General features: G+C 35.4%; 2 protein-coding genes, 1 long non-coding RNA gene and 1 pseudogene across 3 annotated transcripts; 1 reads left to right on the top strand and 3 right to left on the bottom strand.

Annotated features, from left to right (window-relative positions):
- The first annotated feature begins 3,856 nt into the window (after positions 1-3,856).
- On the top strand, positions 3,857-5,611 carry LOC104712658 (uncharacterized). Its single transcript, XR_755544.3, has 4 exons — positions 3,857-4,262; positions 4,508-4,712; positions 4,788-4,996; positions 5,086-5,611. It is a non-coding gene; the product is annotated as an uncharacterized LOC104712658 (long non-coding RNA).
- A 5,795-nt stretch (positions 5,612-11,406) lies between these two features.
- LOC104712657 (auxin efflux carrier component 3) lies at positions 11,407-15,159 on the bottom strand. The gene is made up of 6 exons (XM_010429600.3): positions 13,397-15,159; positions 13,004-13,310; positions 12,821-12,906; positions 12,242-12,399; positions 12,080-12,156; positions 11,407-11,981 (listed from the first exon to the last, which is right to left on the bottom strand). Exons 1-6 carry the CDS (start codon positions 14,637-14,639, stop codon positions 11,915-11,917), a joined length of 1,938 nt encoding a protein of 645 aa, XP_010427902.2. The 5' UTR covers positions 14,640-15,159; the 3' UTR covers positions 11,407-11,914.
- A 4,424-nt stretch (positions 15,160-19,583) lies between these two features.
- Positions 19,584-22,209, bottom strand: LOC104712656 (homeobox-leucine zipper protein ATHB-X). The gene is made up of 4 exons (XM_010429599.2): positions 21,790-22,209; positions 21,490-21,689; positions 21,257-21,336; positions 19,584-20,003 (listed from the first exon to the last, which is right to left on the bottom strand). Exons 1-4 carry the CDS (start codon positions 21,866-21,868, stop codon positions 19,739-19,741), a joined length of 624 nt encoding a protein of 207 aa, XP_010427901.1. The 5' UTR covers positions 21,869-22,209; the 3' UTR covers positions 19,584-19,738.
- A 3,216-nt stretch (positions 22,210-25,425) lies between these two features.
- Positions 25,426-25,932, bottom strand: LOC147939126 (uncharacterized; annotated as a pseudogene).
- Positions 25,933-26,272: the final 340 nt, after the last annotated feature.

The following is a 26,272-nucleotide window of genomic DNA, read 5'->3' as shown; positions in this document are numbered from 1 at the left end:
AGGTTACGCTTACAGGGGGAATGAGGGACCTCAGGGATTGTTTGATCAAGTCATGTCTCTTTGACCTCCCTTACTGCGGTAACACGTTCACATGGACCAATAAGCATGAAGTTGGTCTGATTGCGGAGAAACTAGATAGGATTCTTGTAAATGAGGACTGGCTCTCCTCGTTTCCCAACTCTATTGGAGTCTTTGGAGAGCCAGGGTTTTCGGATCATAGCCCATGTTGTCTATTCCTGGATGCTGGGAAGCAAAAGGTAAAAACTCCGTTTAAGTTCCTTTCCCTTCTTAATCAGAATCCGGAGTTTGGCACTCTTATTAGGATGTGGTGGAATGCTCTCTCCTTTGATTGTTCGAAGATGTTGAAGTTGTCCAAGAAGCTGAAGGAACTTAAGTCTGTCATCCGAACCTTTGCCCGAGAGAACTACTCAGCCATAGAAAAACGAACAAGCGAAGCTTTTGAGGAAATGCTTGTTTGTCAACAGAGTTTGCTCAGCTCTCCTTCATCACAAGCACAGCATGATGAAAAGGTAGCTCACCAGAAATGGATTGCCCTGGCTAAAGCAGAAGAGTCCTACCTTAGGCAAAAATCAAGAATCTGCTGGCTGAAAGAAAGAGACTGTAATTCAAAATTCTTTCATCGGGTGATTCTCACGCGTCTCTCTCAAAACCAGATCATTTATCTGCTAGATGATGCTAATCAGATAGTAGACACGAAGCAGGGCATTCAGCAGCTTGCAGTGAATTACTTCACTGAGTTCCTTGGTACCTCATCCAGCGCTTCACCCCTCAGTGTTAGCGAACTGGCTGATCTCCTACCACAACGGTGCTCACCCTCTGCAATCCAGCTACTCTCAACGCCGTTCACACCTGAGGAAATTAGGCTTGCTGTGTTCTCTCTGCCTCGCAACAAGGCTCCTGGGCCTGATGGGTACAGTGTTGAGTTCTTCACTGCGCACTGGAATACGGTAGGTCCTGACCTTGTAGCGGCTGTCCTTGAGTTCTTCGCCTCAGGGCAGCTACTCAAGCAATGGAATTCCACCTTGATATCCCTCATTCCAAAAACACCCAATGCTTCTCGAATGAGCGAGTTTCGCCCAATTGCCTGTTGCAACACAATCTACAAAGTAGTTACTAAGCTCCTTGCAAATCGCCTCAAGGCAGTCCTGCCGGATCTCATCACCAACTCACAATCAGCCTTCATCCCAGGCCGTCTCTTGGTGGAGAACGTGTTACTTGCAACAGAGCTTGTACAAGGATATAATCAGAAAAGCATCTCCTCTCGTGGCCTACTAAAGGTTGACCTCCGGAAAGCCTTTGATTCAGTTCACTGGGAATTCCTCACCAACACAATGCACGCTATGGCCTTTCCCTTGCATTTTATCAAGCTCATCAGTCAATGTATTACAACTACGAGCTTCTCAATCTCAATCAACGGAGAATCCTGTGGGTATTTCAAGGGAGCCAAAGGTCTTAGGCAAGGAGACTCAATCGCGCCTTACCTTTTCACCATTGCAATGGAAGTGTTCTCCCAGCTCTTAATCAAAAATTATGAAGACTCCTCTATTGGCTTCCATCCGACAGCTTCCAACCCGCAAGTCACGCACCTTGCATTTGCAGATGACATAATGGTTTTCTTCGACGGCAAGAAGGAGTCATTGCACAACATCACCTCAGTTCTGCAGGAGTTCTCCGGCATGTCAGGCCTTTCTATGAATAAGGACAAGACTGAGCTCTATCTTGCAGGGGTGAACCAGTGTGAAACCCTAGAGATCTCTACTCTTGGTTTCAAGCTTGGTTCATTTCCATTTCGTTATTTGGGGCTTCCTCTTATGCACCGCAAGCTTCGGATTGCTGACTACAGGCCGCTGATTGACAAAGTGGCTTCCCGATTCACTAATTGGTCTGCTCGTGCTCTGACATATGCGGGTCGTATAGCCCTTATCTCCTCAGTCATCTACGGAACAGTTAACTTCTGGGCAACGGCTTTCATACTGCCTAAAGCTTGCATAAGACAAATTGAAAGTCTCTGTTCTAGGTTCTTGTGGACAGGTGACATTAACAAGAAGCCGGCTGCAAAAGTTGCTTGGAAATCACTCTGTCTCCCAAAAGCGGAAGGAGGTCTTGGCTTCAGGTGCTTTTCTACCTGGAATAAAACACTCTGTCTTAAGCTTATTTGGAGGCTGTTCACCGGGGACTCCCTGTGGGCTCAGTGGCTTAAAAATAATAAAATCAAAGAGGGTTCATTCTGGCTTTTGGATGAGAAAAAAGTAAACTCGTGGACGTGGAAGGCTCTACTGCGGTTGCGCACTCAAGCCATCAGGTTTCTCCGGTGCATCGTGGGAAATGGCCAGCAGATAAGCTTCTGGTATGACTATTGGTCTCCATTTGGTCAGCTCATCCTCTTTACCGGACCATCTGGACCAGCTCAGACTGGTATCCCAATTAACGCTACTGTTTCGCAAGCCTGCTCTCCCTCAGGCTGGCTTCTGAGACCTTGTCGTTCACCGCAGGTGGAGCAGCTGCACATCTATCTCACCACAATACCCTCTCCAGCCAATAGCCCTGATACTGACTCATTTCTCTGGAACATTGATGGTGAGGAGAAAGACTCTTTCAGCGCGAAGCAAACCTGGGAGGCACTGAGACAAAGAGCTGTCCCGCCTCCTTGGGTGCAGCAGGTGTGGTTTAAAGGGGCAACCCCCAGACATGCGTTTATGTTCTGGCTCACGCATCTAGATCGGCTTCCTACTCGTTCTCGTTTGGCAAGCTGGGGAATGCAAATAGAAACTACATGCTGCGTTTGTGGACAAGGGCTTGAAACTCGTGACCACTTATTCCTTCGTTGTGAGCTCAGTGAGGAGATCTGGACACAAGTGACTAGAAGATTGGGCTACCGTCCCTTCGTATTTCACACCTGGGAGGCCTTATCAGCTTGGTTGGATTCCTCTGATGCCACCTCTACTAAAACCCTTAGGAGGCTTGCTGCACAGTCCGTCATCTACACTGTCTGGACAGAGAGAAACAATCGGCTACATAACAACCTCTTCACCCCGACGCAAGTGTTATTCAGAGCACTGGATAGAGGGATCAGAGATGCAATTCTTGCTAGGAGCCACAGGAAGCTTTTCAAGCATTTGTTGCGGGACTGGCTAAAGTTTGTGTAAAAGGCTTTCCTTTCACTAGTGAAGAAATTCATTGCGATAGCCCTTGTTTTTATTTTTTTGGCAAGGCTTATGGTATGTATAAACTTTTTGTAGCTTCTACAATACATTTTCTCTAATGAAAATTCACAAATTTTCAAAAAAAAAAAAATCGAATATGAAAATGGACATGTATACTCGAGCAGTGAAAAAAATTTGTGAGTTTAATGTCTCACATCGGTTAAAAATTTAAGACAATGGTTTAAACTTTAGAGTTATAACACAAATAAATCTAAATTTGGATGAGCATGAAACTTAATTTAACAAGCATCGAAATTTAAAAATATGTATTTAATTTAAATTTGGATCTTTAGTTGAATCTTTTCATTATATCATAATTCTGTATATTTACAACAGAAAAAAGTTTAAGATATCACAGAATGTGAGTTCGAGTAACATTGACCACATCAATTCGAGTTATTTAACATGATTTCGTTTGATCTTAAAAAATAGTCTTCAGACCTAAAAGGTTTTTGCAATTATTCCTGAATTATATTAAAAAAAATTCATCATTTGAATCGATATCAATATGAAATTAAATTATCATTCACCTCTTTCGTTGGTGACAGAGTACTCTTGTTTTTTTTTTTTTTTTTTTTTAATAAATGGTTTGCAATTTATAAAAACATATGTCCATTGGGCTATTTTCGAATAGGCCACACAATAATCCCCATAGGGACAGTCCAATTACACCAAACCAAATCCGATAACTAACCAAAATCAACCCGGGTTTAAACCTATCTAAACCAGTAGCTAACCGATATAAACCAGAAACTTTAATCTTCAATCAGAGAACCCGATTGGAGCCGCTTTCCCACGAAGCAGCGGATACTCGCCGGAACAGAACCATGGAATACGGGAGTGGAACGGAGAAGGCGATACAGGACCATCACCAACCCGACACCGTAGAGGTGTGAAGAGAAGGAAGAAGAAACCGATCAATCAATCCGGAAGCCATGGCTCAGTCGTGATAGAGATAAGAATGATGGAGAAGCTTCTCTTCTCAAAGAAGAATACGTCACCGGCGCCGTTGACCACCAGAAGATCTAATTAATACAGGTAGATGGAGAGCCGCGTGGTTTGGTTGGGATCTGATCTTACCTTCGTTTTAGTTTGTTTCTGAATTGGAATTTATAGCAGTGATTAGATTGAGTGGTTGAGTTAGGATATTAGTGTTTACTTACAAATCTTTGAATCATTCTTAAGTTGATGAAGTTGCCTACAAGTTCCACAGCCAATCTTTTGACACACATTGGCTATCACAAAATCTAATGCTGGTGAATTTCTTGTTGTTGTTGTTGTAGGGAGAACAAACTAGATACATTAAGCATGATGGAAGATGTCAAAGGTTCAGTGGAAACTTCTTGATGTCTACCCATGAGAGGACTGTTTTAGCCTCTAAGCTTTGTTTTTTCCATGAGAGCATAAATGTGCAATGGTAACATTGATGTGCAAAATAAAGAAGTCAAAGCAGAACAAAATTTGGAAGTAACCAGAGAAATTAAGAAAGTATGTGTTCATATCAGTTTTGGTCCTGCAGTACTGTTTCAGTTTTTTGAGTTTCAATTTATCATATGGTTTCAGGAGCCTAAAAGATTTGAACAAGGAGATTACGAGACGGAACGAAAGGGAAACGGTCAAGGACCTGGCAAATATCATTATATCTCATATGCAGTAAAGCAAAAAACCTTTGTTTGATCATTTTGGTATCGATAAATTTGTAGATCAACGAGATGGTAAAGGCGAAACCAAGATGATCAGTCTCATGGCAGATGATTCTTTGCTTTAGCCAAGTTAGCTTTATTACTTTTCATCGTAGAGATTATTATATTTTATCTCAAAAAGAGAAAAACTGAGTACTCTTGTTGTTTCAATGTTTTAGCTTGAACTGGCCGTTATGGTTGAAGAAATGCAAGAGACTTTTCCCTGAGAACAAAAAAATGAAAGTCAAAGAAGCATCTAAAGCAAAACTGCAAGTATGTAACACATTACATTCTGATATAAGCATCTAATTCAATTATTTGCTTCCTTCAGATAGGTACATTTTGAAATGCTTATGTTCGAAATTTCGAATCAAGAAGGTGAAAGAAATTAGTGATCAAAATACTAGGTTCCAAGATAAGAATGTTCATAGAGATGCTGCGATTGTGGGTGGAGTTGGACGAAACTTTTATAATATATTCTCTGACATGGGTTTTATAATCTATTCTCTAGTAGCCATTATTCTAAATAGTATAATCTCTTACATGGTAGTGCATGAACTCTTTCAGTGTACGTAAGGTTTTTCTATGTGGCTATCAAAACAAACATTGTTAAAGCATACGACAAATGTTGAATCCAATTTCTTGGAGAATGCCATGTCAAATGATACTTAGATCCAATGGAGTATGAAGTGTATTTCCTCACCAATTCGCGGTTTTACAATATGGATGCTTATATAAAGTCGTTGTTCGACTTCGACAATGGTTTATGATGTCAAAGTAACTCACGATAAGGAGTTTACGACAAGGTTTTTATACGGAATGTGACTAATTTTTTTGTGCTAAGACGTTACATCTGATAAGGTTTTTATAGAGGTGACATGATATGAATTCGGATATCGGGTATCTTTTTTTTTTTTTTAAAGAAGAATATAACAAATAGATGAGTATATTGAAAAGAAAAGAAAAAAGTGAAGCGAACCAAAGATAACGTGAACCAAAGAACATGTAACACAACAAACAAGTACACAAAACCAAACTAATGCCGGGATACACTTGTATTTGCATTTACATTCCTTTGTTATTTTCCTTTTAAACTATACACACTTCTTTCTCTTTCCTTTATAATTCTATTTTTAAATACCAAAAACCTCGCTTTTTCTTTGTGACAAGAGAAATGACAACATGTATTGTCGATATTTTCGAAAATGTGTCGAGAATCAACCAAACAAACCATAAGAGAACACACCGCTAATGCAAGAAGAATATATCTTAATGTGGTTTAAATTCATTAACAGTAGGGAAAAAAACATAATTCCACTATATTATAGTAATCAATGTATTTATGCTTACTGAAAATTAAAAAGAAGATGGATCGAGTTGGAGTTGGCATGGTTGTATATATTGAGGGAGTGTGAATGGTCAGACGCAAAACTTCCTTTGTCTTGAGACTCCGACCGGTGTCCGTGGTTCGGCCGACACCCACCTTCACCTGTCCTCTCTCTCAATCTATTCACGTTTACTTTTCTCTTTAACTTTGCTTTTGTTGATTCATGAATTTTATATATACTGGATTTCAATTATTAGTATGGTGATGGTATGCCACGAGAATGCAGCCACGCACACGAGGACACCACCATATCCTCTCATCAAACTTTTCCCCAATCATCTTCTTTCAATTTTTCATTTACCTTATGCTGGCAAAAACCCTTGTCGAACTTATACTCATATAGTTCATTGATAATCATGATGAAATATGCTTGTAAGATTAAGGATAATATTATGTATATATCCACCACTGTATATACATGTCCTATTCTTTACACAAATAATAGATTCTTTGCACTCTAAGAAAATGTAAAAAAAAAAAAAAAATCACTATTTCAGAAAATTACAAGATTTTTTTTCTTTTTCATTTGATTATTACAAGATTTTTTTTGTAATATATTATTTATTATGTGGACATCTTATTGTACGGTTTTACTCGTGTCATCTAAATGTTGCATAACACGTTAATTTTCTCCGTCTCATGCTTTTTTTTTTGTATAAATTTATTTTATCAAATTGACTTGTAGGCATGTGGTCTGTCATCCTATTATTCTACTATATTTTATTAAATGAATATTTTAAAATAACGTGTTAAAGATTTCACAATAATTTTAAAGGTTCCTTTCGCCAATTAAGAAAATATACTCAAATCGCCAATTAAGAATTTTTTTAATCCACATTAGTAAATCTTCATTCTTTTTCATTTACATAATCTACTCTAAATAATATGCACATTTTTGTAACAATAAAAAGAATGCACATTTATGGTAAGGGGGGTTGGGACTTGGGATGATTAGTTTCAAAAGTGTAGGGACAGAGAGACTATTTGGATCGACGCTAGCAAATTGTGATCCACATATTTTCTTTCTTTTTCTTCGACAGGTATAATGTGACTCGCGATCCATTGCCTTCAACATATATGGGACAACTAAGTCACAGTTGTTCTTTTCCTTCTTCTTTTGGGTCCATTTTTTTGTTACTTCAATTCAATTGTCTTTGAATTCAATTGGATAATACATAGCTCTTATCTGTTCCACGTCCATTTCTTTTCATTCTGGTTTCATTAATCATCTTCAAAGGTTTGTTCGTTCAATAAACGGATTGTGCATTCGTGTTTTTCGACGTCCCTACCCCTACGCTTTGCCCATCGTGTTGTAGGGTGGACGTTCCGGTCTTGCGAAAGCCGTTTACATGCATGGCCCAATTTGATCAAATCACAATGAAAGCAATGTTATAACGGGAAAATTCCAATGGAGATAAACGTAACACAAGATGCCAATGAAGGGAATTTGTGAGCACATGAGAGGAATGGGCATATAGATAATAATAAATTTATAGACATCCCGCGCGAGTTGAGGAGAAGCAAACAAGCAAGAAGCATTCATGTTTTGAAAATTATTCACATTTTCTAGTATGTACACTATCTATTATTAAGTAGAGTGTATGCACATGTGGATATTAGCACCGGCTCGATAATAATAGAAGTCGTATGGTTAGCACACTATAAGGTATCCAGCTCATGCGGAACAAAACTATTGTTTAAAAAACTAAGGAATATGATAGTTAAAACTTAAAACTTAATTTATTACATGCACACAAGTATTTTAATTTAAAATTTGAATTTGTAACAAAAAAAATAATAATTATTAGGCTGTAGGTGTGTTTTGTTCTGTTCAAAATTCTTCAAGATGTCGGACAATCTAAAAGATTTAGATGATTTACAAAGATCAAATGGAAACATGCGACAAAAACGAAGACGTACAACAGTATAATGTTTTGACAACTATTGTGGTGTTTTCCGAGATAATTCAACGTTTAATCAGAAGTAAATCACTTGACTAGTCAAAAGAGCTATGAAACATAAATGGATTAACGGGTAGGGTTTTGACCACAACTCAGTATGATCTTTAAGAACGATTAGAAAGTAAAGAGATGTGAACAACAGAAAGAAATCGAGCGCTTTGATCGAAGAATTATGTGGTTAAGTGTAATAGCATCTGTCGGAATACTCGTTAAGCCTAACTGATTGACGGATGTGTGTCGTGTTTGGATTCGTCGAAATCCGAGTGTTAAAATTAGTCCAACCTGCACTAAAGTGAAATGTTAATAATTATAATTACGTACGTCATATACGTTTATAACGAGACTGTTAATTTTCTCAATAATATAATATATTATTTTGTAGCAAAACATGTTAAAGAATAAGCATAAAATATTTGAAAAACCATTAGCGCTTTAATTTAGTGTACATAAAAAAATTTCGGAACTTGCTCAGTTACGTACTATAAACGGACCTTGGTCCATGTATGTTTCTTGCTCGAACATGACAACTTTTTCTTTCCACATAAAAAGTTTATTACTAGTATGTGATTCTTCAACATCATGTGCTTTTTTAATTTATTTGTTTACATATTTGTTATATGTCATTATATAGTCGAGTGATACCAATACCATACTTTGATTGTGATATGTGAAAATTGACAGTGGTTTTTCTGTTTGCATTATACATATTACTTTTCTAAAATTTATACTGTATTCAAGTATTTTTAGTTTTTCTTTAAAAGTAAGCACATCACGATATATATATAGTCCATAAACTACACATAACATGTACCTCGCTCTCCTCAAGAAATTTGTTTACTGTTACAAAATTTTTTAGGAGATTCAATTAATCATGCATCGATTTTTGTCATGTTAATCTTTTATCATCGAGACAATCCCATTCTATGCAGAGTCCAAAATACGTGACGATATTACCGATAAATGTTTCTGATTCCATGACGAATTTTCGATAATAACAAAATACCATTAGCTAGAAACAAGTAGATTTGTGGAGGAGTATTATTATAACTGACTGAAATGGAGGTGCACAGAGCCCATTACAGCTTTTTGTGCGACGCATGTTGGTCTAATGAGACCTCTTAAATAGAGACACTTGCTAATCTTGAATAATTAATTTAATTATAGATTAGCCGACCAGTTTTATAAGTCATTGACGGTGGATTAACTGTTTTAAGACTTCTTTCGATATGCGTCCCCTTATGTTCCTATCCAATGCGACAACACATTCAATTGGTACTCGCCTACTCGGAGCCCAATCAACGTTTTTCCCACTAATTAACTTACTTAGGGTGCAAATGGTTGTATAAGATTGAATGGTTGGAAAATTTTGAGTTGAAAAAAAAAAAGTTGAACAGCATTCAATTTTTCATCTGCAAAATAGTGGATGAATGGATTGAAAATTTTTCCTTTGTAATTTGTTCAGTTTTCCAACTTTTTGAGTTGAAGGGATTGAATACGTTTGTTCAACTCTTTCAACTTATTCATTTCAAATGGTAAAAAGTGAGTTGAATATTTGTTCAACTCTTTCAACTTATTAATTTAGTGCAACCATTTGCATCCTTAATCTCTGATTAGTGATTACTCTTATCGTTTTACGTCTGGATTAGGTGATCAAGTATATAAAACAGCAAACACTATGTTTATTTCCTCCGTTGATGATTCTTAACTTTTCTAGTTTAGTTTTTTCTTCTATAAAGATTGATATTAAACGTGTTTTAAGTACTCTATATTGGTTTAGGTCAAAAAATTTGAACTTCAAAAAGTATGTGAATGGGCAATATTAACCGAATTACTAGCGGTTCATATTATTGGGAAATGTTTTGGCATAAAAAAATGTATGTCTAATTAATTATAAAGATAATACATATAATAAGAAAACAAATATTAATTATATGAGTGAATTATTTTAAAATATATACCTATATGAAGCACAATGATATGAAGTTGAATACTATATAATATTTTCAAAATAGTTACAAGCAAACAAACTTCTTGGTGTTGAATACGAACACGTAGATATTAGTTTAAACTTCAAACCATATAAAGTTTATAATATTATTTACTAATAAGATAACTAAAAATTACAAAAAAAAATTGCCAAGAAAACAGCTATAACGATCAAATCATAAAATTAATGTATTGTACTGTGTGATAAATTAAATTACATTATATATATTTTTTTTTCTTTTTTTTTACATTACATTATAATTAGCATCTTATTGAATAATATAACATGGTAACTGCTAAAAACACATGCTAAATCTATGTTATTTTAAAAACAGAAATGAAAACAGATATTTTCTTATTGTCGTTTTAGTAAATATAAAATAGAATTTGGTTTAGTGCATATTTATATATATATATATATATATTAACTAATACTGTAAGTAAGTGTTATATCATGTAAAATTATCGGTAGTATATATAGATTTTAACTTTTTAATTATCATAGATGGAGTTTTTAAGATGATATGATTTATCAATTACAAACAAAATGTGCAAAATATGATAGAAAATTAAGATTCAGTCGTCTGAAATATAAAGTCAGTTAATTGTTATATTTTTATCTCAACCAAACGCATGTCTAACTATATAATTAATTTTAAATAGTAAGATGGAAAAATCGGCTCGCAAAACGAGAAAAAATGGCTGAACTCTCTAATTAAACTATAATTATAAGAGCTGAAATCGGTCATTTTCAGTCAATTTATGTTTATATCCATTTTCTACTTTGTTGACAAAAAAGAAACATACACTCTACTTTATTAAAAAAAAAAAAAGTCGAAAGAAATTAGAGAAAACATATAAAGAAAAGATAAAAGCGCCTTTTTATAAACTTTTATATAAGCTTTTGACTTTTTAATTATCTTTCTGCCTTTTCTTGATCTTTTTAAAATAATTGTTCATCATCCCTACTCAGTACATGGACTAATAATTACATCACTACCAGCTTAAATTAATGATGAAACGAAATGCTTTCAATGCCAAAGCGCCTAACCCAATTCTCCCACTACCACTCTCATCATTTACAACTGCAGAAAAGAATCAGTAATTCTACCAAATCTGATTACAAATCTCAATAATATAAGAAGAATAACATATATTCTTATAAGTTTTTTACTAGAAACTCTTTACTTTAATAGCGTTATATGCTAATGTGAAACTTGGAACAAGGGGAGATTCAAAATCAAAAACCACACTTTTTCTTGGCTAAAACAAAATCTACACAGTAATCAACTAGTAGTTACCCCAAACCTAATCAAAGAACACATTAAAAACAAAAGAGACTGGTATAAAAATATAAAAGTTACAAAAAATAATAAGTTGTCTTCTTCCTCCAATCTTTTATTTATCTTTCTTTGTCTCGTTGCCCCATGTTTTGCTCCTCCTTATCTGCGTCCCATTGTCTCACTCAAATTATCTCCCAAATATTCTATCTGTAAAATATGGGAGAAGAAAGTGTTTCTTGGCTTGTAATGTAGGCATCATCATTCCTTAAATCATGCTACTCCCTAGTTTTACTTATATACTCTAAGCTTTTAGTTTGTTCCATGAGACAATCTCTTGTTTCCCTTCACCCTCTACAATTGATCCTTTTTCGAGGTTTTTGTAATCGAAAGCTTATAACCCGAGTAGAATGTAGTAAACCAGCGTGATCGGAAGCGCTATGAGCATTCCGAATATTACCCTGCCAAAATCATATGGTTTGCAATGTTACATGTTAAAAAAGGATATCATTAGTAATATATAATCTAATAGATTAAGAATCATATAATCTCGACTTACCCTGTACTTAAAATAGCAGGATGAACATTGTACTCCTTAGCAAACACAAATGGCACAATTCCTTGAGGTAATGCAGCCTAAAAAACCATAAAAAAATTACTTAGCAACAAATCAGCTTAAAATATTAGAGCTGAAATTAATTAATGGTTAAAAATAAATTACCTGAACTATAGCAACACGCAGTAAATCACCACGCAATCCAATGGCTATGGCAGCAACCGCCATCACAGCCGGGCCCGTGAGAAACCTAACCGCCATTGCAAATGTTGCCACGGAGTTCCCACAAGCAATTAATTTGGGTTGTAACGCCATGAACAACCCTACACGATTTTACTCAAACAGTTCAATTTCAAAATCCGGCCATGAATATATATATATTTGTATATATCTAAAAAAAAAAGTTCCAATCAAGTCCCATAAAAATGGGGACCATGACGACTATCAACAACACGAGACCACGTCGTCCACCATTACAATTTATCTAATAAGACACTCACAACACTGTCCCACCTGTCGGATGGTCCATCCCCAAAAATTTTGTTTCTTAATCAAATTTTTGGAGTACCTAATTTAATTCTATTATTATGTAAATGAGTTTGATATGTCAACGAAATATGCAAAATTTAGACAATCTCTGTAATAAATAACACGTTTGGTATGAACCGGATTTATTCATTTTAATGGCTTAAAACCTAAAAAAATTCGAAAGGAATAAAAACACAGTACGAAGAATAAACTTACCCAAACTGAACATTGCCATTCCAAGACCAGCATCAGATAGAATGGAGATAGATTGCTGTATTATTTTTGGCATTGCCACGTGCCACCTTCATATTCAATACCGGAATGTAAATTTCTTGATAACCGGTTGGTTCGACTCAAGAAAAAAAAGCAAATTTTTTTAATTTTGAAGTTTTTACTAACCGGAAAGCGACGAGAGCCCAAATAAGGCCAATGAGACTAGAGTAAGTGTTTGGGTTCCTGATGAGTTTCCTCCACACCATTATCAGTATCAGCCTTGTCATCACACTCGCCGGCGGCATGTTTTTCCGTTGACTTTCTCCTCCTCCGGCGGCTGCTCCTAGACCTGTCTTTGATTGTAGCTCCGCCGAGGAATTTGGAGCGAGTTTGTTGAGTCCATTCTCAGCGTCTTTTGCTCTTTCTCCTTCTTTCTCGGCGAAACTGAATTGTTGTTCTCCTCCGAAATCTCCACTCCCTGGATGAGCTTGAGCTATAGTCACCACACACAAAAACCTAATTTGAGAAATTTTTGCAATTACTTATCAAGAAAGTTATTTAAAGTATGTACTAACTAACCTTTGCTCTCTCCGTTGTGAGATTGATCAGGTACTAACATACGAATCTCTTTAGCACCTTGATCAGATCTTCCACCTTGTTCATTGTCTGTGGCTCCGCCGAAAACGTTAAGACCCGCCCGGTCTGAAACGGGTGAACCGTTGGAGCTCCAAACGAACATGTGAAGCTCCTTGGCGTCATGGCTGTTTGACTTGCCGCTGGTTGGTAGAGTAGTCTGCTGATTCATATTGACGTCTTTCGGGTTTTTATTAACGCTTTTATTGGCGGTAGATGTGGTAGTTGAGGAGAATTCTGGATTCGGAGCCGGATAAGACCCGGCTCCTCCTCCTCCCCCACCTCCGGGGTAATACCCGAATCTCGGGGAGGACGTCATGGCACAGTTCTCCTCGAAGTTCGAAGGTCGAGGAGTGGGACCTCTAGAAGACTGTACAGAGTACATATCTGCCGGACCAAAATTGGAGAGACGGCCACCGGGGAAACCCATCATCGAGTAAAAATCAGAGTGGTTAAAATTAGAGCCTCTAGGAGTTGTGCTAAGGCTGTAAATCTCAGCTCCGGTGAGGTTAGACGGCCGTGGAGTCATGTTCGGCCCGCAGAAAGAGCGACGGGAAGCGTTTGATTTCCTCACGGTGACGTGAAGCTTCCCGTCGTCGCCGATCTCAGCGTCGGTTTCAAGAAAATCATGGCCGTCGAGTGAAACGACATCGGATTCAACTTTGAACGAAACGATTGAGGCAGCCGTCTCAGGGAACTGCTCCATGATAAGCATCTTGGCGCCGCGAAACTCGAAGAGGAAAAGAAGAAGCGTGTACCAGATGATACACTGGAGAACGACGATTTGGACCATGAGGGAACCAGAGTACTCGCCGTACATGGCGATCAAGAGAGGAATCCCCATGACGAGAGTGTTGGGAAGCGTGGAGAGGGAAAAGATTGTGATGCTCCACTCGAGGCTACCGGAACGGGTGAGATTAGCCCAGAGAACTAAGAGAGACAACATGATGATTTTTTGGAGAGTGTCGGCGGCGATGAAACGGAGATTCATGGCGTAAGGGTTGTTGGTGGATATGAAGTGGAAAGAGAGGAGAGGAACGGCGAAGATGGCGACGAAACGGTTGATTCCGGAGCATTGGTCGGGAGAAAATATCTTCCACCACCGGACAGAGCCGTAGGCGAGGATCATAGCTACGTAGAGAGGGATCACGGCGGTGAGAACCGTGTAGAGGTCGTGCCACGAGATCATCTTGAAGGGGCAAAAGTGGAAACAAGAGAGAAAGAAAAAAAGGAAAAACAAAAAAAGGAGAACCGTTAAACAACGGTGTCTGAGGGAAGAAGAAGAAGTGAGAGAGGACTTGGGAGCAGTGTGTGTGTGTGAAGGAGTGAGCAAGTTTGGGTTTTGAGGATATAATTTAAGGAGGGGATACAACTTTACACCTCTTTATACAGCAAATACGTGACCACCCAAGTTCCTTTTTACTATTTTTATTTTATTCTTTTGTATGTTAGTAGTATTTTTTATGTTATCGATATTATCATAAAATAATAATATAAGATGTTTTGAGTGAAAGCATGCAGATTAAGAAATAACCACTTTAAAAAAGTTCAACCAATTATAAATAAGACTGCATAAAATAAATAATAAGAAAATATAAAAGTAATTTAAAAGTTACTTAAAAAGTTGAAAACATCTTATATTTTGAAACAAAGAAAAACCTCTAAAACATCCTATATTATGAAACGGAGGGAGTAGTTTTTTTCCTCTTAAAAATATTGGTTCAAGAATTGATATGTATTGGTAGTTTTAGTTTTATTACCCAAAATCTTGTAATGTAAATACCGTATGTTTTGATAAGAATACTTCTCAACATTTTGTGTGATATACTTTACATAACTAAAATCTAGTCATTTTGGTTCGACCACATTGTAGATAACAAAATACATATAAGCCTAGTAAAATAATATTTTTTTTTTAAGTATGAATAAGAATATTATTGAAGCATATTTTGCAGTTTTCATTCTAGTTTAATTTTAATATTTATGACATGCACATGCCATTCATTTTTTTATTTTGTATGCAAATGTGTTTCACGAAGATTAAAGTAAAATAGAAAAAAAAAATATATATATATATATATATATTGAGTCTGCGAACAGATTTTTACTACAAAATAGCATCTGAGTTAGATCTTAGAAGAAGGTCTACATGTGGCACTCTACTTTTGGGGATGGGCATCGCAGACATACCTTTTCTCTTCTGTCCCCCTCTCTTCTTTGCTTTTCGTATTTTAACTTTACCTTTTCTTTCACATTCTCTTAACTAATCCATTTTTTCGTAATATGAATTAATCAATATCGATATCAAATATATACTTATAAAATATCTGCATTACGAAAAATTATAAGGAAAAAAGAAATGGATGAAGCAATAGTTCAATATCTCAAAAGGAAAAAAGAAACAAAAAAAATTGGAAATTCGCTTTATATTTTGTGATGTTTAATAAATCACTTTTTTAGAAAAAGTAATGATTATAAAAATAAGGAGACAAGATGGGCTGGAGACAAAGAAGATCCACTAAGAAATTGGATGGCTCAAATGGAATTTTGCTAATGGCGTCGAGTGTGTCTATATGTTATTGTTAGGTTTACTCATTTGTCCCGTGAAGTAGGCAACACTCAATTACTCCTTAGACGACATAAAATGTTTAGCCTATATTCTCATCATTAAGCTACTGTCTAATCCCCCTCCATGATATTAGTTATAACGTCGCTTCTGAATTATTTGTTCAGATAAGCTCAAGTCTTAACTTAGTAGATGGTCAGAAATTGGAATACACATGCTAGTATAGAATAACGAAACGATTGGAATTTTACAATATCAAACATCACAATTTTGTTTATTTAACATGTCATGGAAATCGCTCTGTTTTTGAGTGTTACAAAACTAAACAGCTCAATTTGGTATATATATAAATTTTGTTAATACAGTATATCATTTAATTCACTTTTATATTTAGAAAAAATATATATTCTATTTTTTATTCTTATAAACTTTTTTCCCGATATGGGTAATACTACCTTTTTAGTACACAACCAAAGTTCCACATGAGTAAATGGTTGAGACAGAGAATGTCGTGACCTTCTTGTGACTTAGTGTTGCTGTATCTTTCTGATTGCATAAAAACATTACTTGACACAACTTCCTCAGATAAGTCCAAACTTGAATGATTAATTGCGATTTATGCATGCTAGATAAAATTTGCCGTCCTTATACAAAACCAAATTATACACTTTTTTTTTCTTTTTGTTAAACACTTTATTCAACTAGTTATTTATCCTAATGGAATCAACGTCTATTATCTTAATATATATTTTCATGCAATTGACGTTCAATTAACCAAATAAATATATAATCCTAAATATCGGCACAAGATTTAGGGAACTTTTGGAAAGCACTTCATATGTCAGCGTAACCATGGTACAGTTTAAATTTGTGGTCTCTTTTAATTGTTAAGAAAATGAATTAATATAAATATCATCTAAAAATTAGGTTAGGGTTGAATTTAATAGAGTAAAAGATTCTTACAACGAAAAAAGAAATTTGATAATAATAATTAAAAAAAAAAAGAGAAAGTAAAGTACAGTGTCATTCAATAATCACACTGTATGCGTAATAAAATTATGTTTGTGGTTGAATAATTAAAGTCCAAGTCAAACCTTAACATAGTTTTCTCGCCTTTGATATACGGAATTGTAGGAACGATAACGAAATTTTAGATTAATATACGACTGATGCTTCCAATAATCTCTGAGATATATACTTATCAATCGTACCGAATAGAAAGATAAACGACATTCTCACAAACAACCACACACGTTGGGAAAGAAAAAGAAAAAAAAAAAAAGAAGACGAACGGTGTTGGTGTAACATAGCGATCATATTAAAACTATTCTCTTCATGATAAGTTTTGAATATTGATTAGATGGTGGACCATTTTTCTTTGACACATACTAAATGGTGGACTTTGACAACCTAAATGTTGGACAATCAAAGCCAATGCATTGATATTCAATTCGGACCTATAGCTTAATTGGTGTTTATTACTGGTGTTCAACTGCTCAGTTAGACTAGAGTAAATTGTCTTTAGAGTTTGTTATTATGTGTAACAAGTTATTGATCTCGTTTTTCAAAACTTACTGATCGATCAATATTGATCCCAATTCTGAAAAAAAAAAGGAGGTACGTCTAAGCGATTTAAACAATCTTGAAAGTGAACAATGATGGGTACTTGTGACTTAAACACGTGATTAAAGAAGGTGAAATTGTCATAAACTTTTCAGTTACGTACTGATCACTCTTAAAGAATGAATAGTTAGAAGTATCGATTGTCAATTATTGAATAATAATCTGGACAAAGACTAAAAGTTCACCAGCAAGTCCAAAAAAAAAAAAAAAAGAGAATGACAGATGGGTGAGAGTGGTGAACAATGAATTCGACATGTTATGTTATAACGTACACGGTTGAATCATCTTTGTAATCATCTTGGTGATGTGAAAAAAGTTTTTCCGTATAGTATTATATTACAAACTATATTGACTTTGTAGTGACGGTAACACAATATATAAACTTTTTGCATAAACCAAAAATATTTTCATTTTTTTGGTGAATCCAATAAATATTTTCATACATGATTCTGATTAATAAATAAATAAAAAAAATCAAAATCAAATATAAGTAATTTTTGGTTTTTTCCTTCAAACATACCCTTTTTATTTTTTGAACTTAAACATATCAGTTTTATAAATACATGTCAAGAAGATTTCATATGTTTCTCCCTTTGCTACAAGCCAATTGTATGTTTTTTTTATTAAGACTTCAGAGACCTGATTTCATGATTGTAAGTCATGTAATGCATTTGTATGTTCTAAGTTAATGACTAATGAGGTCTCTCAATTTTCACTTAACATAGCTATAGTTCGGTTCACCACATCAATGACCAATAAGACGAGGAAAAGCGCGGGACATTTGACATGCACGCGTCATATCCAAAACGAAAGCACGTGCGAAGCACATGGGCATGCCAGAGTCGCATAATCCATACATACTACATACATCGTCTCCTAATTCAGTAATTGTAGTAACACACATTCCTCTGTTACTCTGTCTTGTCTCCACTTTATTATATATTTTTTCATTTCCTTTTAAAATTTGATCTATATTAAAAGGTACGAATCACTTCTTCTCACATATCCAAAGATGAAAGATTGTTATAAGGACCTCGGATACATAAATTAACTCATTCAATTTCTTTCTATAACGAATGAAAGAGCGACCAATTATAACATATTTGCCGAACCAATATTCATGTTGATAAGGATTGGATTGTGAAGATTTTCATTTCAAGTTTGCTAGAACTGACACACGCACGGTTATAGAGCTGGTAGTCCATTGGGCTTGCTTTCAAACTCTTAAATTACGAGTTGGGCTAAGAAAACCCAAATCCGAATTAAATCGGTATTGGTGAGGGAGAGACATTTTTTTGGTCATACGTAGTTTATATACACTCCAAATACAGTATAGACAATCTATAACTATAATATCTACCTGCTTAACATATTAACATCGCGTGAAGAAATATTTACATGAATGAAAAATAAGGGTTTTTGTATCAGAACGTTGAACTTTTTTAAAAAATAGTAATCATTATGGACCGATTACCAAATCCCACTAGAAAAACATAGAAAGAAATAACTATAATTAAAAGAAGTTTTTTTGGAATGAGACATCAGGTGAATTGTAGGTGAAAATCTCCACCAGAATTGAATATTTAAAAGCCTTTTTCTAGTCAAGGAATAAATATAGCAGCCTTATTTGAGACTTGTAGAAGTCAATATAACAATGACGTTTATTGATCGATGTACAATTTCTCCTTGCCCATGAAATAGAAATTTAGTTCTATCATCTATGTTATATCGTTTTTAGTTGCTACTATCAATAATCTATTAGTATGATTTTTATAAAATTTCTCCATTCAGTATTCTCATTTCGTCGTCTAGCACAGAATAAAACATCTCTCAATTCAAGTCAATAACTCAATCCAAACAGGCACAAAAAAACGATATTTGTTTTTTTTTTTTTTGGTTAAACACGAAATAAAATATAATTATGAAGAAATAACACGAAAAAGCTATAAAAGGACGATTAAACTATTTATCCTCATTGGTGTATAATAAATAATTAGCGGACTATACACAAAATCCTTCTAATCATCATCAAATCTTTGCTTTTTACACCCGAAACAGGCGTTTCAATCTTTTTGACTTTTGACTTTCGACCAAACCAGTCAACAGAGGGAAGAGGAAGAGGAAATTGTCATCCGTGACCGGCTGCTGCTCACAGCTGCCCCCTCCTGAACGGCATTAGAGTCATTATCTGCTGCATCACTCACACGTTCACACCGAGGACACATGGTTAAAGCCGTGGTCGCTGATGGCTTTAGAGCTCGTAGCTCTTCAACTTCTATTTGTAGCCGTCGGTTTTGCTCCTTCAACGACCCGAACCATCTCTTTAGATACTCGCATTCCATCTCCGTGTGCTTTAGCTTACTCCTATACATCAAATTTTGTGTAACCATACTATTTGGTTAATGTGGGCATGCGTACTATTAAATATGCTTACATCATACGTAATTTCTAGGTTTGATTATATACCATTATCCCATACGCTTGATTTTATTCATATATTTAATTAACGAGGTTGGTGTTTGAGAAGTTTATACTTTTAGCAGACTATTCTACCGACCTTTGCATATAACTATAAGTTTATAAACGTGTGTTTGTACTATGTGTTCACATGTGATACTATATGTAAGTGATTGCTTAATTGACCCGGAATGCCCGTACGTTAGAGGAAGACCATCTTGACATCTCTCACATTTTTCTAGACTTCTACTTCGTGTACAAATCTCAACAATGAACTTAAGTTAAAAATTGGATTTATTAGTTTGAAGTAAAGGATAATTACAGTGAATATAGTATATGTTTTTAGGCTCTTCATTAATCATCAAATTTATAACGTTTGGGCTATGTAATGTAACTAATTAAATTCCTTCTTTATATATGGACTTCATGTACTAACCTACCACGCGTAACATGTATCAATACATGAACAAATGTACGCATTTCCACATTTATGTCTATGTCGAATATAATAGACAATACAGAGAAAACATTCACAAAAAGTGTATGTGTGTGATTAAGTTTCATTAAAGTTATATGTATACTATATGGGACAAACATCATAATTGTGAACTGGCCAGAGATGAGCTGAAAATATAAAACACATCATTTACTGTCTCTAACTTTGTCCCTCATGTTCCCTATCGCTTTTTTCTTGTTGGTGCATTTATTTCATTCTATATTTTGATTTTGAATCATGGACATTTATATATAGACACGTAGACACAAATATAAGAGTACGGGCTTTTCATGTGTCGCATAAAATGGATGATAACTATGTATGTGGGAATCAACGTGAAACACTTGGATAAAAAAAGGATCACTTCCACTTTACTACATTTTTCTAAACTACAATTGTAGTATATATGGTGAATTATGTAGAGAATCTATGTTCGATCGCACACGATCTTTATATATAAATATTCTGTCAACGCACTCTCATTATTTAATATATTCTCAACCACTAAAAGCATATTTCCAAAAACCCTATATATACATATCATGCCTCACCGTATAGTCGTATACCCAATTCTATACGATTTATAATTCTTATTTTCCTCGGTTTAATACTTATCTTGTATATATGGATGATGCAATATATGAAGATGTAGATAGATACGTACCGAGCTCTTCGGTTTTGAAACCACACCTCAACTTGCCTTTGACTAAGCTTCAAAAAGGTGGCCAAATCTTTTTTTTGCTTCTGTGGTTTCATAATCAGCCACCCAAATTAAAACATAATCAGCCGACATGATCATCAGAAAAAAAAAAAAAAGATTTAACTCTTTTCTCTTTCTTCTTCCTCTATTTCAACGTAAGCAAAACATAGACGGAACCACTAATTATTTATACTTACAGGGGTTAAGGTATGGCTTTGTATGAAACTCTCTTCAAGAAGATGTGATTGCTCTTTGGTTAGACGGAGCTTTTTGCGCCGCCGGCCCCCGGAGTTACTATCCTCTTCGTTGGCATGTTGCGTTGCACCGATCATATGATCTGCTTCCGTCTTTGGAGTTTGGTTAATGTCAAAATCTCTCATCCCGTGATGATCACCACCTACCAAAATTATTTTTATTTTAATTGGATATCTTTCCAAGACGCACTATTAAAACTATATAATAAATATGATTTAATTAATCTTTGGATATGATCTTACCAGGCGATGAAGGAGATGGAGAGAAGCTTGGAATTGATATTGTTAATTCTAAAGAGCTTGAATTAGGTGAGATGGCCATGGAGGAGGATGAGGGAAAATAGAATCGATAGAATCTGATGAAGAAGATAGATAGTGTTTTTTTCGGAAGAGAAAAAGTAAAGTTGAAGTTTTATATGATAATAGAAATGTAAGTGTGTGTTATGTGTGTATATACACATGTGAAAGAACAAAAGAAAAAAGCGAGACAAAGGAGAAAGATTTTGTGATAAGCGTGGAATATGGAATAAGGAATTAAGCTTAAGAGAAATATCCAAATTATGTAAAATATTTAAAGTATGAAACACGACAAAATATATTTAAAAAAAAAAAAAGTTTCAAGCAGGGTCAAATGAAAGGAACAAAAATTGAGGGAGAAAAAACAGAGAAATGGCCAGTGGTAAGTTGATGGAATATAAAGAAAAAAGTAGCATAGAAATAATTAAAGAGGTGTGTGTAAGTGTGATTGGTGGATTTGGGGAGAAAGAAGGGGTTTGACTAAATATTATTAAGTCAAATCAGATTCGTATAATAATCAATTTTTATATTTGGAGTTTAGTAAATTCATTTCTGGCCGTGTGTGGGGACAATAACGGGTAGTCAAAGTTGTTTATGCGTTGAGCGTTACAATGAAATGCAATAATAAACCTTAGGAATATGAGAATGGTCTAAAACTTAAATGGATCTATTATTAAATGCTAAAACAGTATATATATAAATAGATTAATACCGTTTTAGTATAGTATATAGGAGTAGTAAAGAAGTAACAAGATCTTTAATAACTGAAATTAATTCACGTATGACGTACCATCTTAAAAATATAAATAAGCTTAAAATTTATAGGTGATTGCATTATATAGAAAATTAAATTTGGTTGATATCAATATTACTAAAAAAAAAATCCTATATAGGCATAGTTCAGTTGTGAAGATCTAGACTGGCTCGAGAGGGTAGCTACCCTTGAACTCTGTCGGTTAAGAGAAGGTCACTACAAATAAATAACCATTCTTAAAGTTTGATGATTAAATTTATTTTCTTATGATACATCGTTTCAATTGGTATACATACACATATTGTCCACGGATTGTGTGATAATGAACTTGTTATCATTGGTTAGGATGGGGCATGCATGACCAAAATTTCCCAAATGTCTTATATTTAGTGGTCATCTCCTCCAATACATCCATGCCTTTAGGCTTTTGTATCCGAAATGGAGTGGTTCTGGGCCCCCATTACCTGCTTTTGTTTTATCTAGCCGACCTTGATCCGGTTTACTACTACTATATGTTGTCTTCCGAGTTGAACGAAATTCCTCACGCACACAACTTTATTGGTTACAAAATAAAAAATTTGAATTCAGAATTAAAATGATAAAAATGAAATCATAAGAAGGAACTAAACACAATTTCGGATTCGGACACAAATTTATACACACAGTGTGAAGGTTATTATCGATATCTTTTCGATTTCTTGACGAACGATGGTTCATCTAGCAATGGACTCAAAAGAAAATTCAGAAGGTAAATCTCTTTGTTTTTTTTATGCATTCATTGAGTATCCAAAACACAAGACATACCGTACCTCTTTTTTTTTTTTTTTTTTTTTTTTCTTGTTTTAAAATATAGTTTCAGGGGACTAATGAATCAGGGTGGAACTGCGAGTAAAGGAAAAGACACCTGAGTTCCACATACGTCGATGAAAAATTCAACGCAAAAGTAAAATTGAATCACATAATCCACAATTAGTAAATTATCAAAAGAAAATTGCAGGCAGTTTTATGAATAATCCAAGAAACAAGTAATCAACTCAACCTTAATCACGAGTAAGGGAAAATTAGCTAGGAACAATCAAGAGATCTGAATATCAATTCAATTGTACTCAAAGAAAAGAAAAGAAAAGAGATTACCTTTTTTTTTTTTTGTTATATTCTATTTTTAGCTGAATTTTAATTTTCCTTTATTTGGAGTAAGGTTACGTGCTGCACAAGTATAAAAGCAGAGCTTCTTCTTCCTAGCTTGTTGGAGTATGAGATTTTGAGAGATTGGTCATCATTTGATTTCTCATGTTTCTCAAGGTTGAACCGGGTAAAAAAACTGAAAATCTTTGTATTTCCTTGGAAGGTTTACAATCGAGATTACAATGTATATAAAGACTGAGAGGTTACAAACAAGATTGAACTCCCGAGAATAATGCAGAGGATCTGCAGAGTATCTACAACAAGTATTGACCAAGTTTGGAGGAGAGTTTTGAGGAAGACCAAAGTCATATTCTTTCACCCTCCCGCAGTGAAATCGTCTGGACACCGGACGGTTAAACTGGACCTGAACTCATTGAACAACATTGTCGGAAGTCCTTTGGTGAAGATATCAACAAACTGTAGTGAAGAAGGTACATGGAGAATCTTCACTTGACCCAAAGCCACCTTTTCACGGACAAAGTGAAGATCGATCTCTATATGTTTAGTTCTCTGATGTTGAACCGGATTGGTAGAGAGATAGACTGCACTGATATTATCACAGTAGACCAAAGTAGCTGTTCGAATTGGTATGTGCATTTCCAGTAAGAGATTGCGGATCCAACATGTTTCAGCTACAACATTAGCAACCCCTTTGTATTCTGACTCAGCGCTAGAACGAGAGACAGTTTGTTGGCGTTTGGAGGACCAGGAAATTAAGTTTTCGCCAAGATAAACACAATAACCTGATGTCGACCGTCTTGTGTCAGCGCATCCTGCCCAATCTGAGTCTGTATAAGCTGTCAGAGAACCGATTGCACCTTTGTAAAGCTGAAGACCATGACTGCGAGTGCCCTGAAGGTAACGAATGATACGTTTCAAAGACTGAAAGTGAGGTACTCTAGGATCATGCATAAACAAGCATACTTGTTGGACTGCATAAGTGATGTCAGGCCTAGTAAATGTGAGATATTGCAGAGCTCCCGCTAAGCTTCGATACTCGGTTGGATTTGGTATCTTGTCTCCACATTCAACGGTGAGTTTTGAGTTGACATCTACTGGTGTAGCAATTGGCTTACAGTCCTGCATCTTTGCCTTTGCTATGATCTCTTTTGTGTAATGCGACTGTGAAAGAAGTATCCCAGCCTTGTTGTACTCTGCTTTTACACCAAGGAAGTAACTTAATCTGCCTCCATCTGTAATCGGGAACTCACTTTTGAGTGATTCTGTGATATCGTCTATCAGTGCTTGTCTTGATGCAGTGAGTATGATATCATCGACATACAGGAGGAGGTATGCGACGTCATTACCTTGTTTGTAAACGAATAAGGAATTGTCACTCTTGCTCATACTGAAACCAATCTTCGACACATAACCCTTAAATCTTGCATTCCAAGCCCTTGGAGCTTGTTTTAGCCCGTAGATGGCCTTGTTTAACTTGCAAACATGATGAGGTTTGTTCTTGTCTACACTTTGTCATTTATGCTTACGCCATGTTAGATTTAATAAAACGAGTAAGTGCGAGAGGTACACAGAGAGACTGAGAGCTAGACAGTAAAGCGTTTATGATTTTGAAAACTATTGAACCATGTTTCAGATCTGACATACATCATCTGCCCTAGAAGTTTCAAAAAAAAAAAAAACAAAGGCAATTAGAAAACCCCATCGTTTTTCCATGACTTTTTGTTTTGGAGTAGCGTCAAACGTCTACCAGTCTTCGTCGTCCATAAGTTCAGCACGGCAAAGAGGGCACTGATTACTCCGACATAACCACTCATTGATGCAATCAATATGAAACACTCCTCCAAGCAAATAGCGCATGTTTCCATCTCTGGTTCCTCGAATATTAGTGTGGATAATGTGACGTCAAGGGAGATGTACAATGGCCCTGGAACTTTCTCGGCTTCGGAAGCAATCTTGTAAGAGAGAATTCTGCATAAGCCGGGATCTGGGAGAGTTGGATAGAGGAGAGGATACATCTTGTGGTGATCAAAGCTAAGGATGTTGTTCAAAAGGAGGTGAGGGGTTGGGAACGGAGGAGGAGGAGTGCAAGTGACCTTGTTTTTACGCGTTACTCTGATCTCCACAGTGTTAGATGTAGATTTGTGAGTAACTACTTTACCAATGCTCACGAAATCTTCAATCTCATTCATTCCTTGGAATTTGTGGAGAGTACAAAAAGAAAACGTGATAATCCTAAAGGAAATAAGAAGGATTTAATAATAGAAAACGATGAGAGTGTGTCCTTATTTATATCAAAACCAAAAACGTGTTTTGAAAAACAAAACCTAAAGCCGAGAGGAAACAAAACACTTTCTCACTAAGGCGATGTTTCTTTTATCATAAGCATATTTTCATTTCCTTATATTTTTCTACTTTCTAGATTCTTGTTGTACATAAAGTTGTTCTAGACTCTACAGAAATTTTAATTATAATTCTATTTATCTTATTGAAAAATAATATAATTTTTGTGTCTCATATATTATTTACCCC

Source organism: Camelina sativa, chromosome 9, assembly GCF_030686135.1.
Source record: "Camelina sativa cultivar CO46 ecotype springtype chromosome 9, ASM3068613v1".
Taxonomy (NCBI): domain Eukaryota; kingdom Viridiplantae; phylum Streptophyta; class Magnoliopsida; order Brassicales; family Brassicaceae; genus Camelina; species Camelina sativa.
This window is presented reverse-complemented; position numbering and strand designations above follow the sequence as displayed.

Excerpts from the sequence above, each read along its gene's own strand:
- LOC104712657 (XM_010429600.3), bottom strand. The coding sequence starts at position 14,639 with ATGATCTCGTGGCACGACCTCTACACGGTTCTCACCGCCGTGATCCCT. Across the intron at positions 12,907-13,003 it reads TGGGCTCTCGTCGCTTTCCG|GTGGCACGTGGCAATGCCAA; the intron begins GTTAGTAAAAAC and ends TTGAATATGAAG. Across the intron at positions 12,157-12,241 it reads TGCGTGTTGCTATAGTTCAG|GCTGCATTACCTCAAGGAAT; the intron begins GTAATTTATTTT and ends ATGGTTTTTTAG.
- LOC104712656 (XM_010429599.2), bottom strand. The coding sequence starts at position 21,868 with ATGGCCATCTCACCTAATTCAAGCTCTTTAGAATTAACAATATCAATT. Across the intron at positions 21,690-21,789 it reads TCCATCTCCTTCATCGCCTG|GTGGTGATCATCACGGGATG; the intron begins GTAAGATCATAT and ends TAATTTTGGTAG. Across the intron at positions 21,337-21,489 it reads AAAGCCATACCTTAACCCCT|AAGCAAAAAAAAGATTTGGC; the intron begins GTAAGTATAAAT and ends ATGAAACCACAG.